The 27,503-nt window shown below is 38.6% G+C and overlaps 1 protein-coding gene across 1 annotated transcript in view; it reads right to left on the reverse strand.

Annotated features, from left to right (window-relative positions):
• Positions 1-9,913: 9,913 nt before the first annotated feature.
• PIGK (phosphatidylinositol glycan anchor biosynthesis class K) overlaps positions 9,914-27,503 on the reverse strand; it is a 71,722-nt gene continuing 54,132 nt past the window's right edge. Inside the window, exon 11 of the mRNA XM_062003712.1 lies at positions 9,914-10,551. Within this exon, the coding sequence (XP_061859696.1) occupies positions 10,435-10,551 (117 nt within the window). The 3' untranslated portion in view covers positions 9,914-10,434. The remainder of the gene's footprint in view (positions 10,552-27,503) is intronic.

A 27,503-nucleotide genomic window follows, 5' to 3' on the forward strand; every position in this document is an offset into this window, starting at 1 on the left:
CATCTAAATCCAAGAAGCTGAACCTCAGGGGCAATATTTTGAATTGGGACCAAACTCAGTATTGTTTAAGCCTACCTATAACCCACTGTCTTCCTCTTTCCAAACCTGGATAGCAAAGCTGCAGCTTCCCCACAAATACCCCAGTTCTTGGGGGACAGAGTGAACTGCCCTGTCAGGGCAAAAGAGTGTTACCCTTGTAACTCTGCCCAGACCACCAAGTGCTTCTCTCCTTGCTGTAGCCCTTCCCACTATCAAAGAACAAGAAACTACAACTCATTTTGCCTTAAAAGCTTTCTTTTGGTGTTCTTCCTGGAGCACACCATACGGCATACAAACTGAATGCAGAGCTCCACTACTGCCATATGCTTGTAGCCTGTCTCTTGTCAGCTGGTGTTAACTCTCTCTCTTTCACTGACTGTTTTATTCCTTCCACCTGATTTCACAACATTTTACAAAAAGCAGAATGGATTTTGAACTAATGGTAATTTGATCATCCCCTTCTGCATGTGTACTGGGGCGTGTATCCAGCATATATTGCTCAAATTGATGGACTCTGTCAAACTGATTTACAGATCATTTCTAATGTGACTGCAAGAGATGGTGCAGATCACAGTAGGTCCTCTGACACCACCATTCTCTTGTTATTTTATTAGTGATATAACGATAAAAAGATCCTGTCATTCTAAAATAAAACTCATAGTTTTTCCATTCATTGAGGGCTGCAAGATGTGTACTCTGAATGTTTAGTTATGTTATTGTTAGATCATTTTAAAATAGATCGCACCAATGTACTTTTGGTATTCAGTAGAAACATGGGGACTTGCCAGACCCCATCATGCTGGACACACGTTTCCTGTCTGCAGGTCAATACCAAGGATGTAAAAAAGAAACGTGGGATAAACTGACACTAAACCTCCTAACTGCTAACACAGGGAAGCAAAGGATTGCAAATATTCCTTCTTTAGTTTCTGTTAATAACTATATGTTCTTGTTACCCTTCCATGCATCCAACCTTTCAAACAAAACAACCCCAAAACTCACTTTAGCCTGATCAGCCGCCTGTGAAGTTTCAACAAGTTTCCTCACAAAAAGTATGAAGGAGTATTTTCTATCAGTCACACCTGGATATATAAAGCTCACTGCAAAAGGAATCTGATGAAGCCAAGGAGACAGCAAGTGTTAAATAGGACTGATAACACAGATTTACATGGAATATCAATCCAGTCCAAAAAGCACAAATCATAAGAGTACAAAAGAAATGTAAATAATGTTTTAAATGCTGCAATTTTAATTTACAAATTACTGATGTATTTTTTTCTGTAAAAGCTGATTTCTGAACTACAGCTTATCCTGATGCATTTCAGCCTGAAGTAAGGTTTTATGGCGCAGTTATAAACCAAACAGATTTATGACAGAGAGCGCTGCCAGAGCAGAGATAAGTAGTACAAGCTAGGCTCTGCTTATGCTGTCATCTTACACTCCTCACTATAATTTGATCTTCAGTGTGCATCATTTCACTTATTAAAAATTGTTGCAAAACAGTGTTTACAGACATCAGCAATTTTAAGATCTATGTTACTTTAGTTCTGAACTCCTTGCATACCTTATGCTTTTACACTTGGCTTCATCAGAGTGGCTATTTTTCATCTCCAAGAACCACAGCTCTTACACTGTGATATGTGCAACTGGAATGGAGAATGATCAAGAAAATACCTTTGCAACTGCAAACAGAACAACACAACCACTGCTGTCGTTTTGGCACAGAAGTTGCAAGACACTCAGCTAACAGCATCATGACGGAAAGCAAAAGCACAGTGCACTTTGAGAAAACCTTCCATCCAAAGGGTTAAAGCACTGCAGAAAGACAAACCAATGCTATTTATTCCTGGGTAAGAACACTGAGGAAAAGTGAGCTTAAGAAATTTACCAAGACCAAGTTATAGTCTTAGAACTGGATTTTAGAGAGATTTGGGTCTGCTTGCAGCGACTCCTGGCTCTGGCCAGTAAAACACACAATGGCAACTGTGTATTGTACATACAGAAACAAACAGCATAAATGGATAACATTCTACAGAAGGTGTTTACCTGGGTCTTGTCCTGCAGTATTTCTCAGGCAACTTCATAGGAAGCTAAGTGATTTTTACTCAAAATAGCTGTAAGGAGGTAAAGACACATTAATCTAAAAATAGCTGGAAAAACACTGGGGAGTGGACTAGGAGGAAGGAATAAAAGGTGCTTTGTATTGGAATATGAAGACCAAAGTCAGGCTGAAACTGACAAGAGTGGCAGGTTGTGGCTCAGTAGCAATGGCTGCCTGCAGAAATTGCTTTTCAGCAGTCTACAAATTGATCACATGCCATAAAAATTCTGATGATAACCTCTAATGAAAGGTGATTATTTTATCTGATGCAAGGACTTGCAATTTCTAGTTCAATTAAAAATGTAACTCAGGAATAAAAAAAAAAATCCAAACCGTAAACAGCTAAAGTGTGAAAGGGTACTTGTAAGTCTGCAAAACGTAGTGCAAAAGAGAAGTACAGAAACCATAAAGGTACTAATAGTTGCCCTTTCCTGGTGGATTAGTTAATGCTGATCACTTTGCTTTTCCATTTGCCTACTGCTAGAGCACACTTTGCAGATCACAAGGGTAAGATGTTATAAGGAGAAAGGAGAAGAAGAAAAAACAAGTTTTAAGGACAAACTCCTTTAAGAAAACCTGGTAAATATGAAAGGGCAGGAGTCTAAGGTGGTGAGAAATTTCTCTGTACTGAAGCAGAAGGTATAAAGCTCAAATATGTTGTATAAAATGGCTGTAAAATGTCTCTGCTTTTGCTAAATACCATTAAACCTACTGGATTGTTAAATGTTTTCTTTGCTGAAAATTACAACAAAAGATGAAATGTCAAGTGATACCCTTTGACCACTGTGTGGATGGAGTGTTGGTATCACAGTGGAAACAAAGATGTTGACTTTTATTGTGCTGTTGAGCAGCTCCACAGCAAACGCAGATGTGCAGAAACAGCCATGAAGCAGCTTTTCCCTCCCTACTGTGGCACCCTCCCGGGAGCCAGCACAGAAACACCCTGACAGCCAGAGAGCAGATGGCTGTCACAGGATGCTCTGGCACTGCCAGCAGAAGAAGAGTGAGGAATTGCGTTGCCTCTTGTTCAACACCAGGCCAAGTCAGAGACATTTCCCAGCAGATATCAGCATCCCATGTCCCTGTTTGCTGTGGACTACTTTGACCCATTGTCAGGAAGCCAGAAAAGATGGGAAATTCCAGACAAGCAACCCCAGCAACCCAGACAAGTGGACAGAAAACTGTAACAAAGGACAGAAATAGCAGTCATAAAGAAGACAGACTGGCCAAGACATCATAGAGCTTTTGTTAAGTGATGCCTTGCAGATCTATTTAGTTTTTCAAAGTTCTCTGAAGCACATGGACAAGAAGATCCAGGTGATTAATCCATTGGAGTTCCACAACTAGTTTTGCATGCTGTCTCTTAAAAGACTTCCTAGGAAGCTACAGTACCACAGGATAAAAGATCCTCACCTATGGAACCCATTGGAAGATTTCCTATAGGAAATAAGGCTTGAGGTTACAAGAATAATTCCACAGGAAAATGTCACAATGCATGTTCTCTGCTTTTCTGTACTCTTCCCTTGGCATCTCCCATAGGACACTCATAGACACAGGATAGAGGAGCTAGGTTCTGTATATGAATCACTCAATGAACATCAACTTGTACACTAAATCAAGTTACAGCCTTGCCATGGTCACAATGGGACAGGCCATCAGATCTAACCACAGTAATTGCACTCTCATGCTATGAAAAGTAATGTCAAAGCATCTAGCTCAGATGGAGAGCAAGAGTGGACTCTTTAATAGTCAAGGAAAAGCACCTTGATAATTAGATTTCTCAAAACAGGTTTACCTTCTTCAGGAGATGCCCAGTGATATTTAAACCATCTAGCTTCTTTACACAACTGAAAAAACTGTGAAGCAAACAGCAGTAGCTGTGAGGACACCAGGTACTTTCTGGAGTACAGGGAAGATTCAGGGAATAATGCATATTTAGCAAGGTATAAGGTTTTAGGACATTCAGTTGGAGCCTAGGAGTTAGGATTCAAACATACTGCATTATACAAGTCTGTTAATAGCAAACTGAAGGAAATTCTGAAGGGAACCATTTGGTGTCACTGAGTTTAAGGCAAGAGCTTAGCTTAGGTTTATTTTTTTAACCAAAAAAAAAAAAAAGGTAAGAAAAGTGAACAGATTTATCACCTACCAGGATATGTTTCCCCCCATTACAACCTTGCTGTAAGCAAGCTGCATGCAAAGTCAAAATTGAAAGAGGCTACTGGTAATCAGTGGGAGTGTTCATTCATGTGGGACAACATTGGAATATTTCCCACTATAGCATTTTAACTTTTTAATATGGCTGTGCATCTGTAGATGAGCATTACATGAAGCACTAAAAGGCTATTCCTTGTCATTGCCAATGATACTGCAGAGAAGGAGCAGCTACACAGAAATGATCAACAAAATCAAGAGCAAAAAACCTTCCATACACACCAAAAAAAGTGAAGACAGGGATGATTGCAAAGGGTATGCAAAAGAACTGTACAAAATACAAGCATACACTGCTGTGGTATCCTGATGGCCCTACCTGCCATTGTAAAGACCAAGGAAGGTAAAGGGATCCCAAAATCATCACAGTTCAAGCCACAGTATTCTGAACTACATACATAAACTGGACAGGAAAAGTAGTGCAGAAAAAGTAACTTAACAGAAACCAAAATGCAGCATCTAATGTTTAGTGATGCTTCCCCTTGGTAAATACCAAAGTATTTGATAAAGGATATAAGTATCGTTATACTGGAATTGGATATGAAGAATGGACAGAGCCTAAGCTTTAAATGCCAACTACGTGCAAAACCAGTGGACTGAATCAAGCATTTCATATATGGCATTGCTACTCCATTAAGTCCTGTTGCTATTTCAAATTACTCAGCTTCAGCACAGGGACTAGTACGACATTCCACAAATCTCCCAAATAAACCACAGCCCAGTGGCCAGGTCTCTACAGAGCTGTATCCTCAAAGCCAGATAGTGGCTGGCAGTGCAAAAAAGACCACTTGGTAAGAAACTGCATCCATGCTGGAGTGTTGCCAGCGCTGCTGTTATACTACTGAAACAGGCTGCTTCTGGTCTAGCTCATTTTGTTCAACTGATTGCTGTAAATAATGTCACCAAAATAACTTCTGCTGGTACCATTTACATCTCTATTAAGCCTATTGGCCAGAGCAGCAAAACCAGCTCAGTTTTGGACGAGGCTCCAGTATTTCTCACCCACATACACATAAAGAAAGAAAAATAAAGGTAAAATCTAAAATTTGCCTGGGGAAGAAGACATGGCACAGTCACACATTAATAGACATACACCTTCATAAACTTTGAACTGAAACCTTAAACACTATCAATTTAATCACTAAATCAGGCAGAAATTTTCATTAAGGGAGAAAAAGCGACTCATTTCAAAGAACTTGCAAGTTAAATTAGTGCTATGCAATGCTGATTTCAGAGTATGTTACCAGTTATGCAGCCTATACAAGCCCTCATCATCAAACACCACTTGCATTTCTCTACAGCATACTAGTTTTAAAAGCTCACAGAAAGAAGGAAAGCAGGAGTTATAGCAGAGCACAGGGCAGAGGATATTACCTGCCTTAAGAAACACATTTCTGGTTTAAAAAAATAACTTACCTCTCATCACACAAAGAACAAACCTTACTATGCTTGTTATTGTACAGAAGTGCTGAGGTGATGGCTGACGAGGTTTTGTGGCACATGTGACCAATTTGTAGGCTACTGAAAAGACACTTCTGCAGAGCAGCCATTGCTACTGAGCCACAACCTGCCACTGTCAGCTCCAGGCTGGCTTTGCTCTTTGTATTCCAGGGGAATACAGCTAGATGGTTGAGAAGACACTTTCATTATAAACACTGCTATGTAGATAGATGAGTCTCTCATGTAAAATATTTTACCCTTGTCCTCAGTCCAAAGGTGAATTAGTCTGAAAGCATGATCAGATTCTACCAGGTCTCACACAGCTCTGTGACAGGGACACCGAGTTTTTTGCTGCTCCCAGTCTTTGTCCCCTGATTGTACCATATACAAGGGTTGTCTTCTCTCCAAATGCCAGAGACTCTTTGACATACACCATTGCACTTCACGAATTGCTGTCCACTTATCAAGTTCAAATAATCCTGAGCAACTCAAGAAAATACTTAATCAAACCTAACTACTTGCAACTGGCAACATCTCCTTATCAGAAGGGGAATTAGCTCAGCATTTGGGAATCTTCTGACGAGAAACTTCTGTTTATTCCTTCCCTCTAAGATCCCTTGGAGAAGACAAAGAAGCCACTCTCAAACTGTAATTTGAATTAGCTGTTGATATCAGGATTATCAGGGGTGCAGACTTCATTTGTCTGCCTCAGTGGGACAGTCAGTCCTTTACATCTCTCTTTCAGGAACACAGTACAACCTCTCCCTGTCCTTATCACTTTGTAAATCCTGTCCACCCATGATAAATTCACAGCTGGATTTGGTCTTTGCTTCTTCCCAAATCCCTGATTCAGTACTATGTGTAACTGCCCTGCTTTAACACACAGTGATGCCTGAATGAAGGCAGGTTACACCACGAGATCCATTCACTTCTAGTACATTTAGTGGATGTGGTACCAAGGAATGAACATTCCTGATGGCTGAAACAAGAGATGGAAAGGGACTCAATTTGCAGATGCTCAGCAACAGAATTAGAACCAGATTACATTTCCTTTTCTGTAGTCCATAATGGAGACCATTTTTTCAGGGATTAAAAAAACCAAAAACAACAAAGTCTACTCTGTAGCAGAGCTACACTATCAGTAATGATATTTGTAAAGATACTTTTGAATAGTCTATGATCTCTGCTTATGCTGAAAAGACAGTAGTTCATGGTGACAGTCACACAAATATAAAAACATTCAGCTGGCACAGACCAACAAAATGCTGATTGTCTCATTGCTGCTCAGGCTTCTTTCTCCACTGTTTTTTGTGGGAATCTCACTTTCTGGTCATCATCAAACACCACTCACATTTCTCTACAGAAGTAGTAGACATATTGGTCATATAAAATAGTAGACAACATTTCATAGACAGTTCAGGAATCAAATGAAGATCAGAGACTTGAGAGAATATATGTGAGTAAAACCCTACTGTTAATTTACCATTTCTCCGGTTCTGTAACAGTAAGGCATTGCAATATGTGAGCCAGAAAGAGACAAAAAACTGAAATGAAACAACTTACTTACATGTTGATTATCCACAAGTGTTCTGAACGATGCCTATGAGACCCACTGTAAGGCCTGTCAATGCAGTTTTAGTACAGGGTGCAGACACAAACATACAAAATTTTGCAAGCATGGGCATGCTTGGTTCACAGTCCTATCTAGACTCACAAAATGATGAAATTTAATTCTGCTTTAAAAGTTTCTGTGCAAAGAAAGATCAAGAAATTGCCATCTGGCTTGTTTTCTGGATTCCATTAAAAAGATCATCTGCACAACGGAGGAAGCATCTATACTGTCCAAGCACATTGTTTGGCCTTCAAAACACAAATGGTTTGTGAATGAGAATGGCCTGGCTGGTTCCCAGAGTTCAGATCCCAAACTGAGTCTGAAGGGCTCTCGGGGAAAATGAAAAGATTAGTAGCTTTAAATAAATAAATAAATAAACCACAACTTACAGGCAATTTTGTGATAGCTCTGTCCTTGCTTTCAGACTATAACTATTCAAGGAATAAAAGTTATCACAGTATAGAAAACAGTCTCTCATAAGTGTAGCAAAGGCAACTTTATGGTGAACGATCTGAGAACGGTCTATGTCAACTCCTCACTTTGTGCATACAAAAACATTCCAACTGCCCCAAGCCTAGTTTGCTGCATTCCAAATTGTTGTTCTCTCTTTAATTTAATCACCTTCACAGGCACATTACTAAGTGCTTCTATTCATAAATTGCATTTTAATAACCCACCTAATTGCCTCCTTTTCCCCAAGCAGATAAGCTTTTCAAAAGACAGCATCTTTGGCATCTTCTGCTACTTGGAAAATTCAGCTGAGTTCTGCAGAGGTTTCTATCTATCACTTCCTGCAAAAAGTGTCTGAAAAATTGAATAAGGCCAGAGGAGTCTCAGCAAGTGAAATTGCAGACAAAGCAAGGCACAAAGCTCTATCAGATTCACTTTGGCCACTTTTTAAACTGTGACAAAACTTGCCTGTAAAATAAATATTTGATTAAAAATATTCATTACAATTCAAAAAAAAAAGAGTATTCAAAGGCTGTGTGAAAAAATGAAAGCTAAGCAAATCCTCTGTAGGAATCATTTTTATAAAGTGTCTACACATGTCCACAGTGTCTCTGCATTTTTACACAGCCTATCCATGACAGATCTTAGTTGACTGTTGCATTCGAAACAGCTGGCAGGGCAGGGGGAGGGGAAAGTTGTCTGATTTTAAGACAGGTTACCATTGTGTCAGATTTTGGATAGAAAGCCATTGCTTATGAAGGGTGCATTCAAAAACCTACCCCAAATCTCAACATGCTGTGAAGAGATCAGGCCCTAGGAATGCTGCTCAGACCTGTTCATCTCTCTCTCTGAGGGAGGCACTTACAGCAAACAGAGCTTTCATCTTCCACCTTAAGTTGCACATCAGTTATACAAAAACTTCTCAACAGTAAACTGGGAAGAAATCTCTAGCATTATTTATCACAGAACATCAGCTTACAGAACTAGAAGGTCAGTGGTGGAGGAATACTTTTATTTGAAATACAGCTTAATTTTTATTCCTGGTGCTTAGCACATGCTACTGAAAACAATTCCTGCTGTTCAATCACAAAGCCCAACAAAGAGGTGTAGCAGGTGAGAAAAATACAGAGGGTTTTAATACTCCAGAGATGTACTACACTGCTAGTTCTACTGTCCTTTGGCATTAGCCCTTAGAAACAGCTGGAAGCCTCAATGATTGCCTTTGCTGTAGCCCTCCCAGTCTGTATACACATAGCTCTCTGACAGGTTCACTATCCCCCTAACCTGAGGCTATGATGCCACAATCAATCTGAAAGAGAAGTAAAAAGGGCAACAAAAATCTTTACTCACACAGATTTTTGTGTTCTGTGCATTATGAAAATGCTTAATATCGTATCCTGAGAATAATATACTGACTCTGACATTATGTGTGATTACAAATACAACTTTTAGAGATAGGCATCTAGCACTTACACCATGTATGCATCCTATAAACTTTATTATGGTCAAGCTAGAGAACAGCTTCAAAGGCATACAACAAAAGCTTCTTGCTGGCAGACTTGTTTCTGTACAGGCACAAATTTGCTCTTCACTAATATCAGTATATCATACAGACAAAACCCTTTCAGCATATATTCATCAGTAAATGTCCAAGCAGAACAAATCAAATTTACAAAACCTAGGTGATAAAGCTCATTTTCCAAGGGCTCAGAAACTACAGAACACAACAGCACAATTTATAACATTTTTTCGGCCCGATGCCAGAGTCAATTTTCTTCTTTGTAAAAACCCAGTACACTGAATATCCTGAGAGCACCCAACTCCATATTGTATGGAGTGAAAACACAGCACCTGTGAAGGGTTCCTAACAGACACGGTGAAGTCGTAGTTTCACTTTTCTGGGGGCATTTTTTAAGGCAGATTCAGTGAGGTCATCATGTATTTGTTTCACTGTCACCAACTCATAGAATCCTAGATTCAAAATTGCCTAAGGTGAAAGGACTGATCTAAGGGTTGTATTTAACAGGGAAGGGGAAAAAAAGAGTAAGAAAGAAAATCAATATCTTCTAGAGTATTTTTATTTTTGTGAAGAGAGCTTTCAATACGTCATGCCAAAGTCTGTAAAGTGGCTTAAGTTTTTATTGATAAAATGACATCTTAAATAACGTTCTGCACAATGTCTAGTTCTTTAGTGATAGGCTGACTACTTCTAAGACTTACTTTGAAGTATGGGGAAAAGAATTTGTCCATTTGCAATTCACAAATCAACCTTAGAAATTCTGTTACTGTGTTTAAGTCCCTCCTTTTTTTTGCATTTAACCAGAAAGAAAAATTGCTTAGAAAAGCATTGAAATATGTCTAAAAGAAGATAAAGTAAAACAACAACAAAAAGAACCTGCCTAACACAAAAACCATTCTCTTCAGACTCTCTCCAGAACAAGGGGCAGATGGTTTCACAAGAACCTTTAGAAGCAGGATCACAATAGTTTTTCCAGTATAACCATAACACACATACAGAGAACTGAGATGACACCAATGAATCCAAAGTTGTAGTCAATGCAGTCATCTTGCTTGCTCAAATTCAGAAGACGTGTTTCATGTGCTTGATTCCATACGTTTTGAAGAAAACCATGATGATCAATGCCCAGAGTCCTAAAATAAATCCTCCAGGGGGATGCCAGTCCTTTTGTTTTGGTTTCTGAAAAACAGAAAAAAAAACAAACAAAAAGAGAAAATACAGGGAGTTTATACTTAAGTTTCCACATTAAACTGGCACTATGTTTATCAAGTGCAAAAACCCATAAATCCTTGCAGTAGAGACAAACACCAATAAGCTGTACTTCTTCATAAAGGACAGGCATATTTCTTCTTGATGTGGTGGAAAGGCTGAGGGAAGGTCAGCTGCCTCTGAAGCAGGGAGGTTAAGTACCACAAAAAGGTCACTAGAACTGTGCCTGAGACACCACTTTGACAGTGCATATCCATGTTGTGGGACATGATCAAACTCATTTGTTTGGACAGATATTCTCGTATCTGGTCTCATGTTAGCACAAGAGTAAAATGTTGTGAGTATGGCAAACAGTTCCTGCAAGTAACAATGTGAATGAGAAGAGATAGCGTTGTTTTTGCACTACCTGGAATGTTTTCTACAGTTCCTTTTGTACTTGGAATTATGTGAATAAACAGATATCTGACCACATCAGAAGCAATGATTCATTATTACAGGAATATGATAAAACAAAATAGGATTGTTGTTATTGTCAATCACATTTCCCAGAGGCCTCATTGAGTCTAACTGCCTCTCCTTAATGTAGAAATACATTCTGCAATTCAAACACCTGTCCCTTCAACAATTTTTTCATCTTCAGTAAAAGCAATACCCTGCAATTTGCTAAGGCCTTTTCTATCTCATGCTTAGCAGTAAGACAAGATAAAACTTGTCTGTCCTCTTCCTCCTCTTATTTAAAAAAAATTCAAGTACTCCATATTCAGTGAGAAATGGATTGTAGAAGATAAGAGGTGCTGTGTGCCTCAAGATCCATCTCTGAGGCTAAGAATAAGGTGAGGCTATATGAATGCAAAATTTTCGTTACGAATATCATGACAAAAACATCAGAATTACAGTGTTTAGAAGTATAACTCAGTCTCTTGTGCCTGTGCCTACTCTTGCCCTCAGCAGGTATGTTTTACAGATCTTCTAGGCAGACAGAGATGATTTACTAACATCATAATAAATACTGAAGCGCTTGCTGAGCTTTTTATTCCTGCCATGCTGAAAGATTTGCAGTATTTTGTCCCTATATAGAATGAGACACAAGGGGCTCAGAGAGTATTTTGGTTTTGATGCATTTAAGTCAAAATTTGAAAGGCTCTCTCTGCCACGTGAATAACTATTACAAAAGACAGTACTGTTTCAGTTTCTGCATGAATCTGCGTACGGAAGCTTGTCGTTCTCCACTAAATGTACCAGGTGGCTGGTGAACTTTAATGCAATAAGGAACAGTTTGCAGCGTCTGTTCCTTCAAAACAGCTTTGCTATCAACACAAAAACAATGTTTGTTGATTGCTCAGCTCCCATTTTCTAAGCTACGTGGTTTGACATTTAGGATTTTTCTTTAAGTACCGTGCTTGTAATTAAAAAGTGTAACAAAATAGCCAACGTCACCCCAAACACCCAAAGAACTTGGCACCCTGAAATATTAATGATTTTGCTCTGATACAGGAATCACAGCACCAACATTATAATTTACATCAACAACACCACCACCAAAGATAGAAGCAGAGATGGTGTCTATATATGCAAACCACTCAATTTCCTAAGAAGCACTCATCAGCTGCAGAGTACGTGCTGTTGGTAATCTGCCACCTCACCAATATTGGCAGCCACACATCTCCATATAAACATCTCAGAAAATCAGCTCTGCATGTTCAAAAAGGCTGCCAGCACACCTCCCTTCTGAAAGTAACAGCACGCCACACGTCCCCACACAAAGGAACTTTCTTGTTTAAATCCTCCTAATTAACCCGTAACTTCGCACGCATATTGCAGTGCCTGTTTCATCAATCTCTTTGTACTATCAATCTTTCCTTTGTTGGATCTCAGACAATTTCCTTGCCGCAAAGTGGCACCTGACCCTTCTAGACAAATGACTTCAATTTGCAGCCAGTGACACTAAAAGCCTCTCTCTCCTATTTTGTATAGAACACGTAATTTAATTTCTTTAAACAATTTATATGAATAAATATTTATAAGGTGATCTATGAGTATGGTTTTACATTTTGTAGAGCCATGTACTGCAGCCTCCATGGAATTCCATGAGGAAATGGAGGCAACTGTAGCAGTGGCTCTGTGCTGGGGCATCAAGGACGTACATAGTTGGTTTACAGCCATGGGATGGAACGTTAAAATGTGAAGGATCAAAAACATGGGGGCATGACAAAAAATACACACAAGACTGTACAAGAGCTATACACTTAGTAACCTTAAATATCTGAGTTAGCTTAATGAGAAAAATTTGCATATCTAGAAAACAAAATATTCAACCACAATAAAAGGGCAAAGAAATGCAACTCTACTGTATATCGGTAAGTCAATAATGAGGTTAATTGAGCACAAAATTATATTGAAATATGCCAGTATTTTCCACTAGGGGCATACAGATATCAGAACCTTATGAATAACTAACATGAGATTACACAGATTCATGTTTAAACTTACAAAACACACCTGTAAGAGCTGAAATACATAATTTTCTTTAAATTAACTTGATCACAGATTCCCAAGAAAGTTCATCACTGAATTAAATACGTAGTTAACTCACATATTGACAAGCTCATCCTTCTAAAATCGTAATAAATGTGACATATAAAACTTCAACAACAATTCTTTGTCCAGCTGGGCCTGTCAGCTAAGCAGCAAATGACACTGGAGTTCCTTCCCAAGAAGCTGTGTTTTGCACCTGTGGATCGCACTCATCTGCAGGTAAGATGGAGTCACTGCTTGTATAAATTATGTCAGCAAATTGCACTCCTAACATAGGCTGGCAGAGCTTTGTGCCAGCACTGCTGTATCAGCAGACCCAATAGCTCTTTCCCCTTGGCACAGCTGTGTCACTACCAGAAGCGCTGGCAGTTTACCCAGCGCAGCATCACTGCTGAGCCACCACAGCTATGTGCACGGCGTGGCACAACAATGCCAGAGGCCAAGGCAAGAAGCTCTTCCATAAACACACGAGAGCTTCACCTGTACTGCTGCACTAGTTGCTTGGATTATTTTGTGCAGGCTGGCAGGGAAGAGCCACAGAGATCTCTCATAATGGGAAAAACTACTAAAGTAAGGAAGAAACTTGCTTTAATAGCAATTGAAAAAGTTTCCTTTTTAGATCCAAATACTGGAAAAAGGTTTAGAAAAGACAGAATTTCTTTCTATGCTTACAGCAGTTCTGTGGCCATAGGCAATTCCTAGATAAACTGTCCCTTTCTATCAGTTTTAGGACTGATCAGAAAGCATTAGTGACCATAAAAGCTTTTTTTCCAGATTCTTAAAAAAAAGAAACCAGTATTTATCCTACACTGCCTCATTCAGAGTCTTATTCCAGCAAATTTCTGTGAAAGTCTGGAAATTTTTGAAAGGCAGTTTCTCACTTGCAAGAAAATGCTAAATGGACCAAAAAAATATGTTAAGTACTGCAATATTTTATTTTGTAATTAATTTTGTATCTCCATTATGCCTAAGCTGATGTGAGAATGTGTACTATTAAAAGACTGCAGACTGGCTGCATTACTTCCAGATTATGCATAAGTTGCTCATATTGGGGTCTGATGTGGAAGAACAACAGCGCTTTTGGCTAGTTACTCTGAATTTCATTGTTGTAGTACCCACCAGAGAACTTGGTATACCAAGAACTGCTTACCTAACTGACAGCAGTGAGCAGCAACACACAGGTGAAACATACATATAAAACAGAGCCTACAGGCTAGTCAGTATCGAATTGTTGAGGATTCCAAATTAAACAGACAGGTAGCTAAGCAACTGCAAGCTTCCTCCTGTGAACAGTTTTCTGTTGTATGCTCTCTAGTTCTGGTAGACTCATTATCCTGTCCAACTTAAAAACAGTTAACAGAGAGTTGCTCCAAGAACTGTAATTAAGGAGAGGATAAAAGTGTATTTTCAAACTCAATGGGTCCACAGGGACCCGAATGGAAGGTATCCAAGACTTCAGTGGAAGTATTTCATAAAACATGCAATACTTTCAGGCAAAAAATAATAAAGAAGTATTAACGTTTAATTGGTAATTCATTTAAGAATGTTTCCATTCCAAAACGTTACATCAGAACAGAAATATGATTTAGGCCACGGTGCATTAACATTTCATGTTGAAAACACTGTTAAATATTGTAATCCAATCCTAAAAATCTCCCAACAGAACTCCCTTCATATTAGTGTTCTCAGTAAGGACAAAAATATTGGTAAAGGGAGCTTTGGGTTAAACTCTGAACCCACATTTGGATGGTAGCAGTAGAGCAAGCAGTGCATACAGTCAGGAGTGTAACCATTCCCACATGGAAAAGGATACACAACTTCTTCAGTCTCCTCCAGCACCTTATTCCAAAGATGACTTTAAGAAAGAGAGCAAAAACTTAAAAATGAATGTGCACACCATCCTTCTTGTTGGGGATGCTCTCCCCAACCTGAGGCAGATGGTGTCTTGTTTGTATCATGAGTGCCAAATACCCATATGTAACTGCACAAAAATAAAGCATTACAAGTACTGTGTTCCGACTCCATTCAAGTGGCTGCTGTCACGTTCCAAATTAATTCCTACGTAATTCTCTCTGAAGTTTCATCACAGTGTGCCCTAGACCCAGTTTTGGCCCATTTTATTGCAACACACCTGATTATAAAGCACCGCCCAGGTTTCGGGGGCTGCCTGGCAGACAGCAGCAGCTACGGCAACTGGGGAGAAATCTCGTGCATGCCCTTCTGTGGAGTTCTCCAGTCCCGCTAGTCATGGGGGTCAGCAAGCTCTTGCAGGGAAGCAGAGCACACTTGCTGCTTGTCTGTGCAGTGCTCACGGTCATTAGCATTAGACCATCTGGGTGAATTTTATATATTCTGCACTGTACATTTCCAAGTTTTCTTTCTTGGTTCTCCATTTAAATGAACATTTCTACTTCTTCCATCACAATACTAAAGGTTTTCTTTCTTGTTTCTCAAGGCACCTAATTTTACGTTGGGGTCTGTGTTAAAGACCAGTACTGAAATTTGATAAGTGATACAAATTTCAAAACAGGTCTTTGAAATCCAAGGCCAACTCCAGATCCAAAACTGAAACAATCCACCTGTTTCTCATCTCAGAAAAAAACCCCACTGATCTCAAACTGAAAGACACGGAAAATCCTTGGAAAAGTCGAATTCCACCACGCAGTGCACCATGCCAACAGCACATGACATATTTCCTAGAGGCACTCTATAACAATTTAGGTTTACTTGCAATTTAAAATTTCAAACTGAGTAATCCTCTCAATTCTTACGGCAAAGTTTAATTTCAGAATGAATTTATATGTATCACAAGCAAATCGCAGCACAAAGTATGTCCTCGGAGCTTCTAGTGGAAGTATGCACTTCTAATTTGTCCGTTACAGTTTAGATTTGGGGTCCTCACAGGGGAGTGAGGGAAATGAAATAACTCCAGTCATCTAGTAATAGTTTAATCCTCTTTTGTGCCCACAGCAAGATTAAAGTCAGAACTCCCACATAAACGGTGCCTGTTAATCTGCAAAACAATTTAAAGCACTTTTGTCTAATCTCCCAGTTTGTATTTATTAACCACAGTGCCATGATTACCAGTATCTCCAATATTAATAAAATAAGGAAGAAAGTTCACCCATCAACAACAAAAAACTCAGGAAGGATACAGGGAAAGAACAGCAGTTAAACTAAATTAACATTTCAATGCCAACAACTGCATTTTAAATATTTCCTTTGAAAACTGTATAATCGCTGTAATATGAACTACAATACTGTTATGATAGCTTTAGTTTTTCATTTCCTCCTAAAATATGTAATCTATAAGGCTTTTCAGAAATGAACTTCTACTTAGTATTCTTTACTTTCAGTGTTATCTCTCAGCATTTCATAGTACTTTAAAGTGCTTTTAGTGGTTTACGAATTATTCATTAATCTTCCAACCTGTGACACAATACATAATATACTACTTCTAATCAAAGGGAGCTTTCCCAGCACCTGGGTCTCAGTGCAGTTTAATTCCCAGACAAGCCAGAGCTCAGATGAATGACACCTGCCTGGCAAACACAACAGGGATTGTACTAGGGGCCTCTAAACTAAGGTGTGTGATTTGCTCCACCCAAAGCTAACAAATACGTTTCTGTACCCTCAGCAGTGACCATTCATATCTGTCTGAGATAAGACTGGCACAGCAGGTCTTACCTCTGCTGAGGTGCAAGGGCTGAGCACTTACCAGTAACCAGTGTGTTATGTTATGCAACTGATGCCTGCTTTAAGGTGGTGATGAAAAAAGACATCATAAAAAGTTGTATAAAAAAAAAAATCCCCAAACACAACTACATTTAAGGTACATTAAACAAATTGGAGTTTATATTTTAATCAAATTCATACTCATGAATCCACTATCATAATTTTTCACAAAAGGGCATCTAAGTCCACAGCAAATATATGAACTACATTTGCAAACACAAAGCTTCGTGCCAGCTAAAGTATGCAAAAATAGAAGATGAGCACCTTAATTAAGTAGACATGGTATTCAAATCTTGGCCACCGCTACTGAGAAGCATCCTTCTTTTTTAATGTGTTTATATTTAAGTAATTTAAACAAGAGGAGGATTATTAAAAACAAGACCAAAGGCATCCAGTGCATAGTGCGTTCCACACATATAAAGACCATTGAGGTCCTTACACTGAGGAGGGTCAGGAAGCGATAAAAATATGCAGTAGCAAGGCAGACTTCAGTGGAGAGAACGTCTAAAAATCATCAGGTATAAAAGCTACTCACTTGCTGCTACCAAAAATGGCAGCTATAAGGAGTAAAAGGAGATGAAAAGAGTGTCCAGAGGCTGCTAGAGGGACAAAGATATTCTGTACTCACAAAAAAAAAACCCAAACCATTTGTGCAAACAGGGCCAAGCTATCCTCAGAGCACTGTTTCTTGGAGGAGCATGCACTGCTCACTTTCCCCTGGGAAAAGGTTACCTCAAAGGCTACAGTGCACATCTTGTTCATATCAATGCAATGTTGTTCTGCCAGTGGGAGCAGAACCAGTACCAACCTCTCAGCTCTACAGAGATAAGACAGTACATACATGTGCGGACCTGTTTCAGTCTCAGATGACTACTCCAAGCACCAGCCCACCTGGAGCACATCACTCCCACTCTCTCCTTACAAATCTAACTTGGATTTCCCATAGCATCTCTCTGGACTCTGAGGCAGGTTTTCTCCTTAATCTTGTAAAATTAATTGTATGCCTTAAAAACTTTGATTATGAAGCATAATTTTGATCATTCAGATTCAAATGAAGTTGTTTGTGTTTATATGGAGAAACTATGATGTTCATAAATTATTATGCTATTCCTTCCCAAGTAGTAGTGATGCTTCTAACCACACATTTTTCTGAATATCCCATGAGTATCTATTAATTTATTTCCAGGTGACAGGCTGTATTAACAACAGATGTTAGACAACATTAGATCTTATACTCAATATGCCATTTTGAATACAAGATCTAATCAAATATCTCAACAGTGACATTTTAAGAAACTGGAATCCAAATAAATATTCCTTATTCACACAGTTTTTACTGCTCATTTTTAAAATCTCTACAATTATAAGTTTTCCTTTGCCCCGAGCTGTGTTCTACATTATACATGTGCGCAGTAGAGCTCCACACTTTCAAGCTCCAGCTTGAACAACTCAAAACAGCATTACATTTAAGAGGCAGGCACAAAAATATGGATAGAGGGAGAAGTAGGGCTGAGGCAAAAGGTGTCTCTACATTTACATGAGTAAGATCAAATATGGCTGTGTGTTTATTGCAAAATATTTCCATTCTCAGTGAGAAACCTGTGTATTACAGTTGGTGACAGATCGGTTTGTTCCCCACCAGCATCCAACTTTTAAAGGCGATTGTTGTATTCAGTAGTTTTGCACTCTGCCAGACAAGTATTCTCACCTAAGCTTATGTTATATGTACTCTGTGAGCAGAAAAGAAGGAAGAGGAAAAAGAACTATTCTGAAATATCAGCCAAATACTTTTGGTTACTCTAGCTGCTATAGAGCCTCAGAAACAAAGCAGAAAATGTAGACAAAGAAGAAATACAGACACTTATTTAGTGGTGTCACATAATTATACCTACATCAGAAAGCCATTTCTCTTATGCTTGGTATGTCAAAGAACAAAGAGTCCCAGAGAGCAGATCCATTCCTGTAAAGAGTTTTTGCAGGCAGCTGCCATTAAGAAAGAATGGCAGATTTACGGTATTATAAATATTCACAGTTCCCACATGATATTTGCAAGACTAGGTTCATCAGTCTGATGCTACGTGGGGTTCCACAAAGACTGCATTTCTTGAAGAATGAATGAGTGTAGCTGAGTATACACCCTCCCAGACTACCACATGTAATACATGCAGTATCAACCTTTCTGAAAGGCTACATCTTTAAAAAAAATAAAACCACAAATGGTCTTATCTAGTGGCGAACCAGTTGCAAACCAGTTTCCTGCCTATCATCTAAACTAACCACAGGTTATTGCCCTACTGATGTCAAGCTTTCATTCAGTCCCCTCTAAGTACTACTCATCACCTGTTTGTCAGCCATGTATTTGTAGATGGTCTTTCATGTTAAGCACTCCCTCCTGAACACAGGCAATTGTTCAGTAATTCTCAGAGTCCCACCACTGGAGCCAGGTTTCTCCAGGAACACAGAGCTAGAGCAGACAGCTCGATGTGCAGGGCCTACCACCCTGGGGAGAGGCTGAAGGGGAGGAGAGAGCTGGACATGGCAGGATGCCACAAACCAAGCAAGGAAGCCAGTCACTACAGAAGTAATCACTTTCACAAACCTGAGTCACAACCTGAATCACAAAGAATTTGCGAAGGAACAATGATGCAGGATGCTGTCTTGTCTGTCCAACGGTATGAATACAACTGCTCCATTACTGGCGTCTTCATTCATTTACCCCCTCCATTCATTCTTCAAATGGAAATGATTTAATCAAATTCCAACCCTCTGAATTATTTAGGAAAACAATTCTAGACAGAGCACTAGAGAACAGCCTGCCAATATCTCTATCTCTGGCCATTTATCAGTCCTGTCAAGAGCTTGTGAGCTACTGTGCTCCTCACAGCATGCTAGTGAAGGGTAAACAAAATATAATTAACACACACACACACACTCACACACACACATACACATGAAAAATCACCAATAACACCTCACTAAGCTTACATGGTTAAGTGGCATAAATGTGTGAATATATTTGGAGCTAACAGTGCTGTCACCTGAGGAAGTGTTGAGAAAGGTAGCTGCCATCACAACACTGCAAAATATGCCAAGCTGAGATTGAGAACATTTATATTTTTTCTTTATCAATGTGAGCTTATTGGTAACAGCTACTTCTTATGCTGCAAAAGCTCAGAAGAAATATAGTATAAAGAAGAAAAAGCCTACCCAAAACTGCCACTGCTAATTTTACTATTCACTGAAATACCATTTAAATAAAAATTGTCTATCAGAGAAGCTTTCATGTGTAAACAATAAAAAAGTAATGCTTAATAAAAACTGTACAAGGTTATGTGGGAAATGAAAACGTTACAGAACAGTGAACTGACACCAGAAAACGGAATTAAATCTTGCATCTTGGACAACCTACTATAACATACTTCAGTAATCTGCTTCACACAGAAAGGTCCCAATCCTGCATATATTTAGTGACAGCTAACACAAACTAAGTCAAGAATTTAGTCTTAGACTCAAGTTACACATGTGCTTACATATACATTAATGTTAATTCTATGCCCGGTGCAATCAGTATTAAGCAATAAAATAAGGAAAAAAGGATAAGAAATACTTGGCCCTTTGCCCAAGGATCTAACAGCATCCCCTCCTATCCTTGCACACCACACACACATCCACGCATGCACATGGCTTTTTTATTCCCAGCATTATTACTCCAGGGACACAAATAGAAAACACCAAAAACCTGTAAACTGGAGAACTAATCTACAGCCAATGTGGACACTGACCCTCCTGTCCAGGTCGCATCTCACAAAAACTGCACGGCCACATTGTACTTTCAGTCAGGTAGTTCCCACTCCCAGCCTTCACGGAGAGAAGAGCTAAGGAAGCCTCAGACCACCCTGAGGTACACATTAAGAGAAACTGAAAGTGAGTCTTGACAGAAGCCATTCAGTAGGATCAGCAAAAGTGATAAAGCAGAATATGCCTCACCCCTGTAATACAGCAACTCGCTCTCTCTTTTCACCAGTTTCTTCTGTAGACAAAGGCAGAAAAATTTTAGCATCCCCCAATTATGCCCAACTTGTTCAAAGGCAGCTGTTTCATAGCCCAAAGAGGCTTCTGTACTGCAGAAAAATTAGCTGAAATTTAGGAAAGAGGCCCTTTCTCTGCATGTAAAACAAAAAGTCTTACTATCAGTGACCACTTAGGAGTATTTGCTTACTTTCACATTTGTCAAATCCTCACTCCAAATGCAACTGGAACAGTAAAACTCATCACCAAAATGAAAGCAACTCAGGAAAAATATTTCTTCTGTTAAATATTATATTGCTAAAAGGAAAAGTTAATTTACAATTACAAGGTTTTACTAAATCAGTTTTCCTTTAATTAGGGAAGTCCTAAAATTTACTTTATATCAAGCAGAAATTTTCAGTTACTACCCTGGCCCTTCATAGGCCCTTACGATATAGACAACATTATTGAATTAAAAAATTACACAAGATTAACTAAATAAACATAGCAGTAGCTCCGTGATGTTTTTAGCTTTTAAATACACTAAAAGACAATGAATTAAGTTATTAGGTGATTTTTTTTAAAAGGTAGACTTTCACTGCTACAGTTTGCTAGAACAATAATGAATGTGATAGCTTCTGCAAACCCAAAATTGTACTGCTAGGAATTATGCTTTCTCACTAAGGTTTCTGTGGTTTGTCTTCATGTAATATTGATATTTGGTACTTGGATGTAATTAAGAATAGGGGAGTCATCCTTAGAATACTATCCCAATCCATTAAGCAAATTTTCTCACTATGATATGAAAATGTTCATCTACTTAATTAGCACACCTACTTCTTCCAAGCCTAAGTGCACCTAAGCTGTGTTTTATGATGGCCCAAGAAAAAAAAAAAGAAACCACAACACATCAATTATACCTCCACTCAATTGTACAACTATTTTAAAGTGTGTGAACAGTTAGACAAAATTGAAAAATTACCATAATAGGCTTTTGACACTTCCCTGCTTAAGCAAAAATTAATTCCAACTCCCTGTTTTTATGCAAAGCCTTTATAATTTCTCTAATCTCAAGTTCCCATGAGAGAGAACACAATACTTTCAAGTACAAGAGTGTGAGGCTTGGCATCTTCTCTTTTTAGTTATGCAGTTTATTTGATGGAAGTCTAAACTGCTAAGCCTCCCTTTGTGCTTAATATAAGCCATCCTCAGTGGAAATACAAGTTAATTTAAGTAAAATGAAGTTTTAGGAAGAATGCATTCTCTTATACAGAAAGCTTCACGAAAGCAAAGCTTTTTTAATGCAGCATCTGTTTCCCGAATTGCTCTAGAACCTATAATAAAAACTAAAAAGAAGCAAAAATTCTGAAAGGTATTTTTACATGTGAAACATCATAAACATAAAAGAGTCTAATGGTGTAACTTATTTATCAATTTACTGTATGTTTTTCAGTTCCATCTTGTATCATGCATGAAGACACTCTACCAATGTAACAAATTACTGTGTTTTAAGAGTATGCATTAAGCATCTTCTGTTTTATTAATGGTGATTTATTAAAAACTACTGCTTATGTTACAAAAGTACATCAGCTACATGGCTGTCGTATACTTCCATATACTGTAAAGTGTGCAGATCACATGCTTAATTCACAGTTATTTCATACATTTCTTTGCACTGAACCACATTTGAAGTACTTGTGCATCAGATAAGATGTTACTGCAGCACATGGTGTATTATGATGCCTACAAACCAATTAAGGTCACAGATAGCTGTGCATATATTTAGTACTCCCATGTGAGGCAGAGGTATATTATTTGCATACTATTATGCACTGAAAACCTATTCAGTTATCCCCAATAGAGACAACTCACCACAGTGACCTAAATAGTATTCACTTTTTCAATATTTGTAGCAACAGCAAATAAATGGGACCTGGTGCAGACAAATCCAAGAAGACTCAGAACAGCTGAAAACCCAGGCTTACAAATGACAAATGCAAATGAATGCAGACCAGTGTATCACAAAAAATTCTCACGGAAGCAAAGAATGATGAAAAAAGTGAATTATATGCCTAATAGAGGACTACAATGTTGAGAGTGAAAATGGCTGGAGAGATAATTTAACAAAAAAGCTCTGACATTAGCCAAGTTTATTACGACCACAAGAGAGAGCAGAGTCTCAAACCACAGAACTCACTTAAAAATAACCTCCTTTCACTTGCAGCGACTGCAGCACTTGTAATAATTAGCTGCCCAAAACAAAGTGAGATAGTTATTGATATTTTACCCATAGCATTCTGCAACAATTGACTAGCAACTGAGACCCATGGGACACTGGAGACATTCAAAACTCACCTGGACAAGTTCCTATGTCCCCTACTCTAGGGGGTCCTGCTCTGTTTAGGGGGTTGGACTGGGTGACCTTTCAAGGTCCCTTCCAACCCTTAAGATTCTGTGATTCTGTGACACATACACGTTGCTTCTTCAACAACAGCTGCAGTATGGTGCATGCTTTCTGTAATCACATACATGTACTAATATACTGTAATTGTCCTCCCCATTTATATTCCTTCCATAATTACAATATTTTGATTAAACATTTACCAAACATCTTTTTTCTAGTTGTCCTTTCTGATTTCAGTATAGCCACAAAGAAGGGAGAACATAAATAAAGTATCTATGAACTTTGTGCAGCAAATCAGAAGCAGTTAACATATGGGTCCTTTTATGGCCTTAGTCTACAAATCAGAATTTCTCATTGCTAACTTTGTTTTGCTTTTTGCCAACATAATACGTGAAGTTCACTTCAACTGTAAGCATTTTTGAACCCATCTCTTTCTGTAAAGCTCTGAGCATAGCTACAGCACAATAGAAACAGTAACCACAGCCTTAAAATCACAGTTCTGAAGCACAACAAAAGGGGACCATGGCACAATCAGGCCAAAGCTAAAGCCAAAACAAAGGCATAAAAAGATCAATAGTGCATATTGGAAGGTTTGTGTGAACAGGACCTTCAAACACGTCTGATTCAGTTGAAAAAAACCCACTTTTTTTCAATATAAGAAATATAATAATTTTTAGAGTTCATGGTCATACAGCTACTACTGACTCTTCAAATGCAGTTACATGAAGTTCAGATAAGTAAACCACAAAGATCTACACCACTCTATAAAGTCTGACACGTTACAGTTATTTCCTGAATCTCTTTTTTCATTTTACATCTTGGTGCTTATTAAAAAGAAACGATTACAGGAATTACCTCTTAAAGAAGCTGCAAATCTAAGGTGGCATCTCTAACAATTACAGCAAGTATAGAGTCAGAGTATCTTTTGATACAAATTTTTAATAGAATGTCTGACGATTCTATATGCTGATGGGTATGAAACTGATGTCTCATAATCCATGAAATGGATGATGTTACATTTGCATACAATGCCTCATATTACCAGTATTCTCAAGGGCAAACTGAGCACTCCCATTATATCCATAAAAGCCTTAAATTTATTTCCATATCAACTTCTTAGAGTAATAATTATTTCCACTCTCACCTGCTCATGATCAATATAAACAAAATTTTTCAGAGAATATACAGACATTTTATCAATTTTGGCTGATATTACACCTATTCTAGTTGGATTTGGAAATTCTTAAGTCACATACCCAGTCAGGCTGAAAAATGCCTTTTTTCCCTTTTTTAATAAAACAGTAGTTTTCAGCTCACTGCTGTGCTTAATGAGCACAGGACTCCAAAAGGAATGGGGGAGAGTGGAGTGTGGCCACTTGAGGGGCAGCCCCTACTTAAATTACTCCAAGCTGCCTGTCAAATTGATTTCTCATCCTGTGCCAAAGTCAAATGAAGATAAAATGCCAGTCTTTAAATGTAAAGGTTTTCATAGGTCAAGGAAAGTGAAAGAGAAACATGGCCTCGGAAAACTGAACAGTGTGTGCTATATTTCTTTGTCCAAACTGCAGGATCTGTACAGCATAAAATGGCCAATTTGAAAACATTGCATCAATTGCATCCATTTCTCCTACTGCATCACCTGAAGAGGTGTCTATTTTTGAGGGACAGCATGGTCTAGGGGTTACTGCCAGCTTGCTGGGTGCCACTTCTACAGAAGAAGTGGTAAATTCATGCTCCAAGACATGACAGCAGAGACGACACTACTGACGCCCAGACAAGCTAATCATGTACATGCACATCAAACAACTTTTTGATAACTGCTCAACTACCTGATCTTAACAGAGTCATGCAACAGGAAAAGAGATCATTCTTTTATTGTTTTTAAAATATACATTGGCTTCATTGTCTAAAAATGCAAGGAAGGAGGTAAAGTTACATGTTCTAATGCATAAGCAGGGAAGAACAGATGGACTGTTCATGTAACATTTCCATCAAGAAAAAATCCCACCCTCCATCTCCAATGTCTCTGGGCAGCTGGAACAGGCCATGGCAAAGTTTCCTCCTCTCAGCTTACAGATGATGTTCAATGTGGTATTTCTGGTAGGAAACAGTTAAAAACAAGAACACCAAAACCAACTGTTCAGGCTCCTCACCCAAGATACCGTTCAATGCATTTAGTTTTCAATCCATTGTATTCAGTTATAATTGGAAGAATTTAATACTACATTCAGTTCCACTGTAATGCTTGGTCAGCAATAAAAAACACTGATGCTTCTTTTCTGGCTCTGCTGAGCAGTGTTGTGTGCAGACAAAAGAAGAGTTCCCCATGCATGAATATTTTGGTAGTCTGTCCTTACAGAAATTAATTCCTCATAATTACTGCTACATTTTTTAGATTTGGGAGGTAGCATGTGAAAGAAAAATAACTCTAAGATACTTATCTTTATTGTGCCTTGAAGACTAAGAGAAGAGCTTCCATCTAATATATCAACTTAACAAAGAGATAAAAAGCAGAATTTTCCCTGTGGTTGAGAAACGCTAAAATAATGATCCTGGATAGGCAAAGAGTGATCACCCACTACAGTTCTTTAATGGGAAGATGAAAGAAAAGAGCCTGTTTTACTAGGTCTCTGCTTCCAGCAGGTTTTCCTCATGCTCAGATGAAAAACATAACAAAACAAAAGCAGCTGCGCCTTGTCTGTAAAAACAGATCATCAGTAATTTATACCAAGTCTACATCATTGTTCTCTGAGATTGGAAAGAACTGATGAGAAAAACACCAGCAGATGAAAAGAAATTACAGTTTAAATCTTTTACAAAAATACTTTATGCTACACTCAGAAATATGGTCTGTTTCAGGAACGTTACCATTTTGCTTGTGAAATTTCATTAGGCTAATGTTCTACTTCATTTCTGAGTAAGAAAAAAAAGGCACAATCTTATTGGTCGTATGAACTACTGGCTTACATGTGTAGGTCCAGAATACCATCACTGACTCTGCAGTAGTTCACTAGATGCAAAAATGCTTGAAGATATCTCTGGTTTAACGTTTTGCCAGATCTGTACTATCTACAACTAAGTCAAGAATGTCTTTGACGATTTTTTGGAAGGAGTTAGGGAGACTGGGGACTATTCCATCCTTAAGAAAACAGTGCTACCAAAACAATTAAGCATTCATTCCCTAGATAAAAAGGTACACCCTGCATACATTACATGACTCACACACACAGCAAGACTCTACTACTCACAATTTTTCCCTAATACTAGAAGAAATGTTAAGGATAGAACTTCAAACCACCTATATGTTTCCAAAGAAACATAAGGAAAAAAATTTCTTCACTGTGAGGGTGAAGGAGCACCGGAACAGGCTGCCCAGATGGGTTGTGGTGTCTTCTTCTCTGGAGACATTCGAAACCCACCTGGACAAGTTCCTGCGTGACCTACTCTAGACAGTTCTGCTCTGGCAGCAGGATTGGACTGGATCAAGGACCCTTCCAACCCTTAAGATTCTGTGATATGCACCAAGTAGCACACCGTGTGGGCAGGAATATCTTTGCTGCTCTATGATATATTTGGTTCAGTGGTTGGCAAAACTATGCAGTAATAGTTTTTCACAGAAAGTTTGATTTGCTCCTTTTGAGCATTGAGTTTTCTACTAGGTAGCATTCATTTTAAAGGAAGCCAAAAAAATTTAAATAATCTCTAACTTATGCAATAGTGAGAGAAATTACATCTACATACTGTATATAATTTAGGGAAAGAAGCAAGCTGTTATTTACTGGATAACATCCAGTCATGATTCCACTTGAGACAACTTCCATTAGCTAAAAAATGCAGGCAAACCATCTCTAGGTTACACAAATCACAAACATGTTTAACTCAGAAAAGAAAAAGGAATTGGAAAAAAAAATCTTAGTATAACACAATAATTTCTAATTCCTATACAGCCCAAGTACCCTAGATGAACAAAGGATGGTTCAGCAACAAGTATATAGCACACCTGGGTTTAGTTCTGCAGATGAACATCATCAGAATTCCTGAGCCTTAAAAACCACTTTAGGTCAGCTGCTGGGGAAGAGGATGTCAACATGTTTCCACATGTACCAGAAACAGGTTTTCTCACCTCTAGTCTGGAACAGACATGAACGCTGCCAGAATAGGCTGCTGTTCTCCATATATTCTAAAGTGGCCACAAGAAGTGGCAGAGGTAAGCAGACAACAGTGCCTTCAGTATGTTGCT

This window comes from Colius striatus, chromosome 10 (genome assembly GCF_028858725.1).
Source record: "Colius striatus isolate bColStr4 chromosome 10, bColStr4.1.hap1, whole genome shotgun sequence".
NCBI classification, from domain to species: Eukaryota; Metazoa; Chordata; class Aves; order Coliiformes; family Coliidae; genus Colius; species Colius striatus.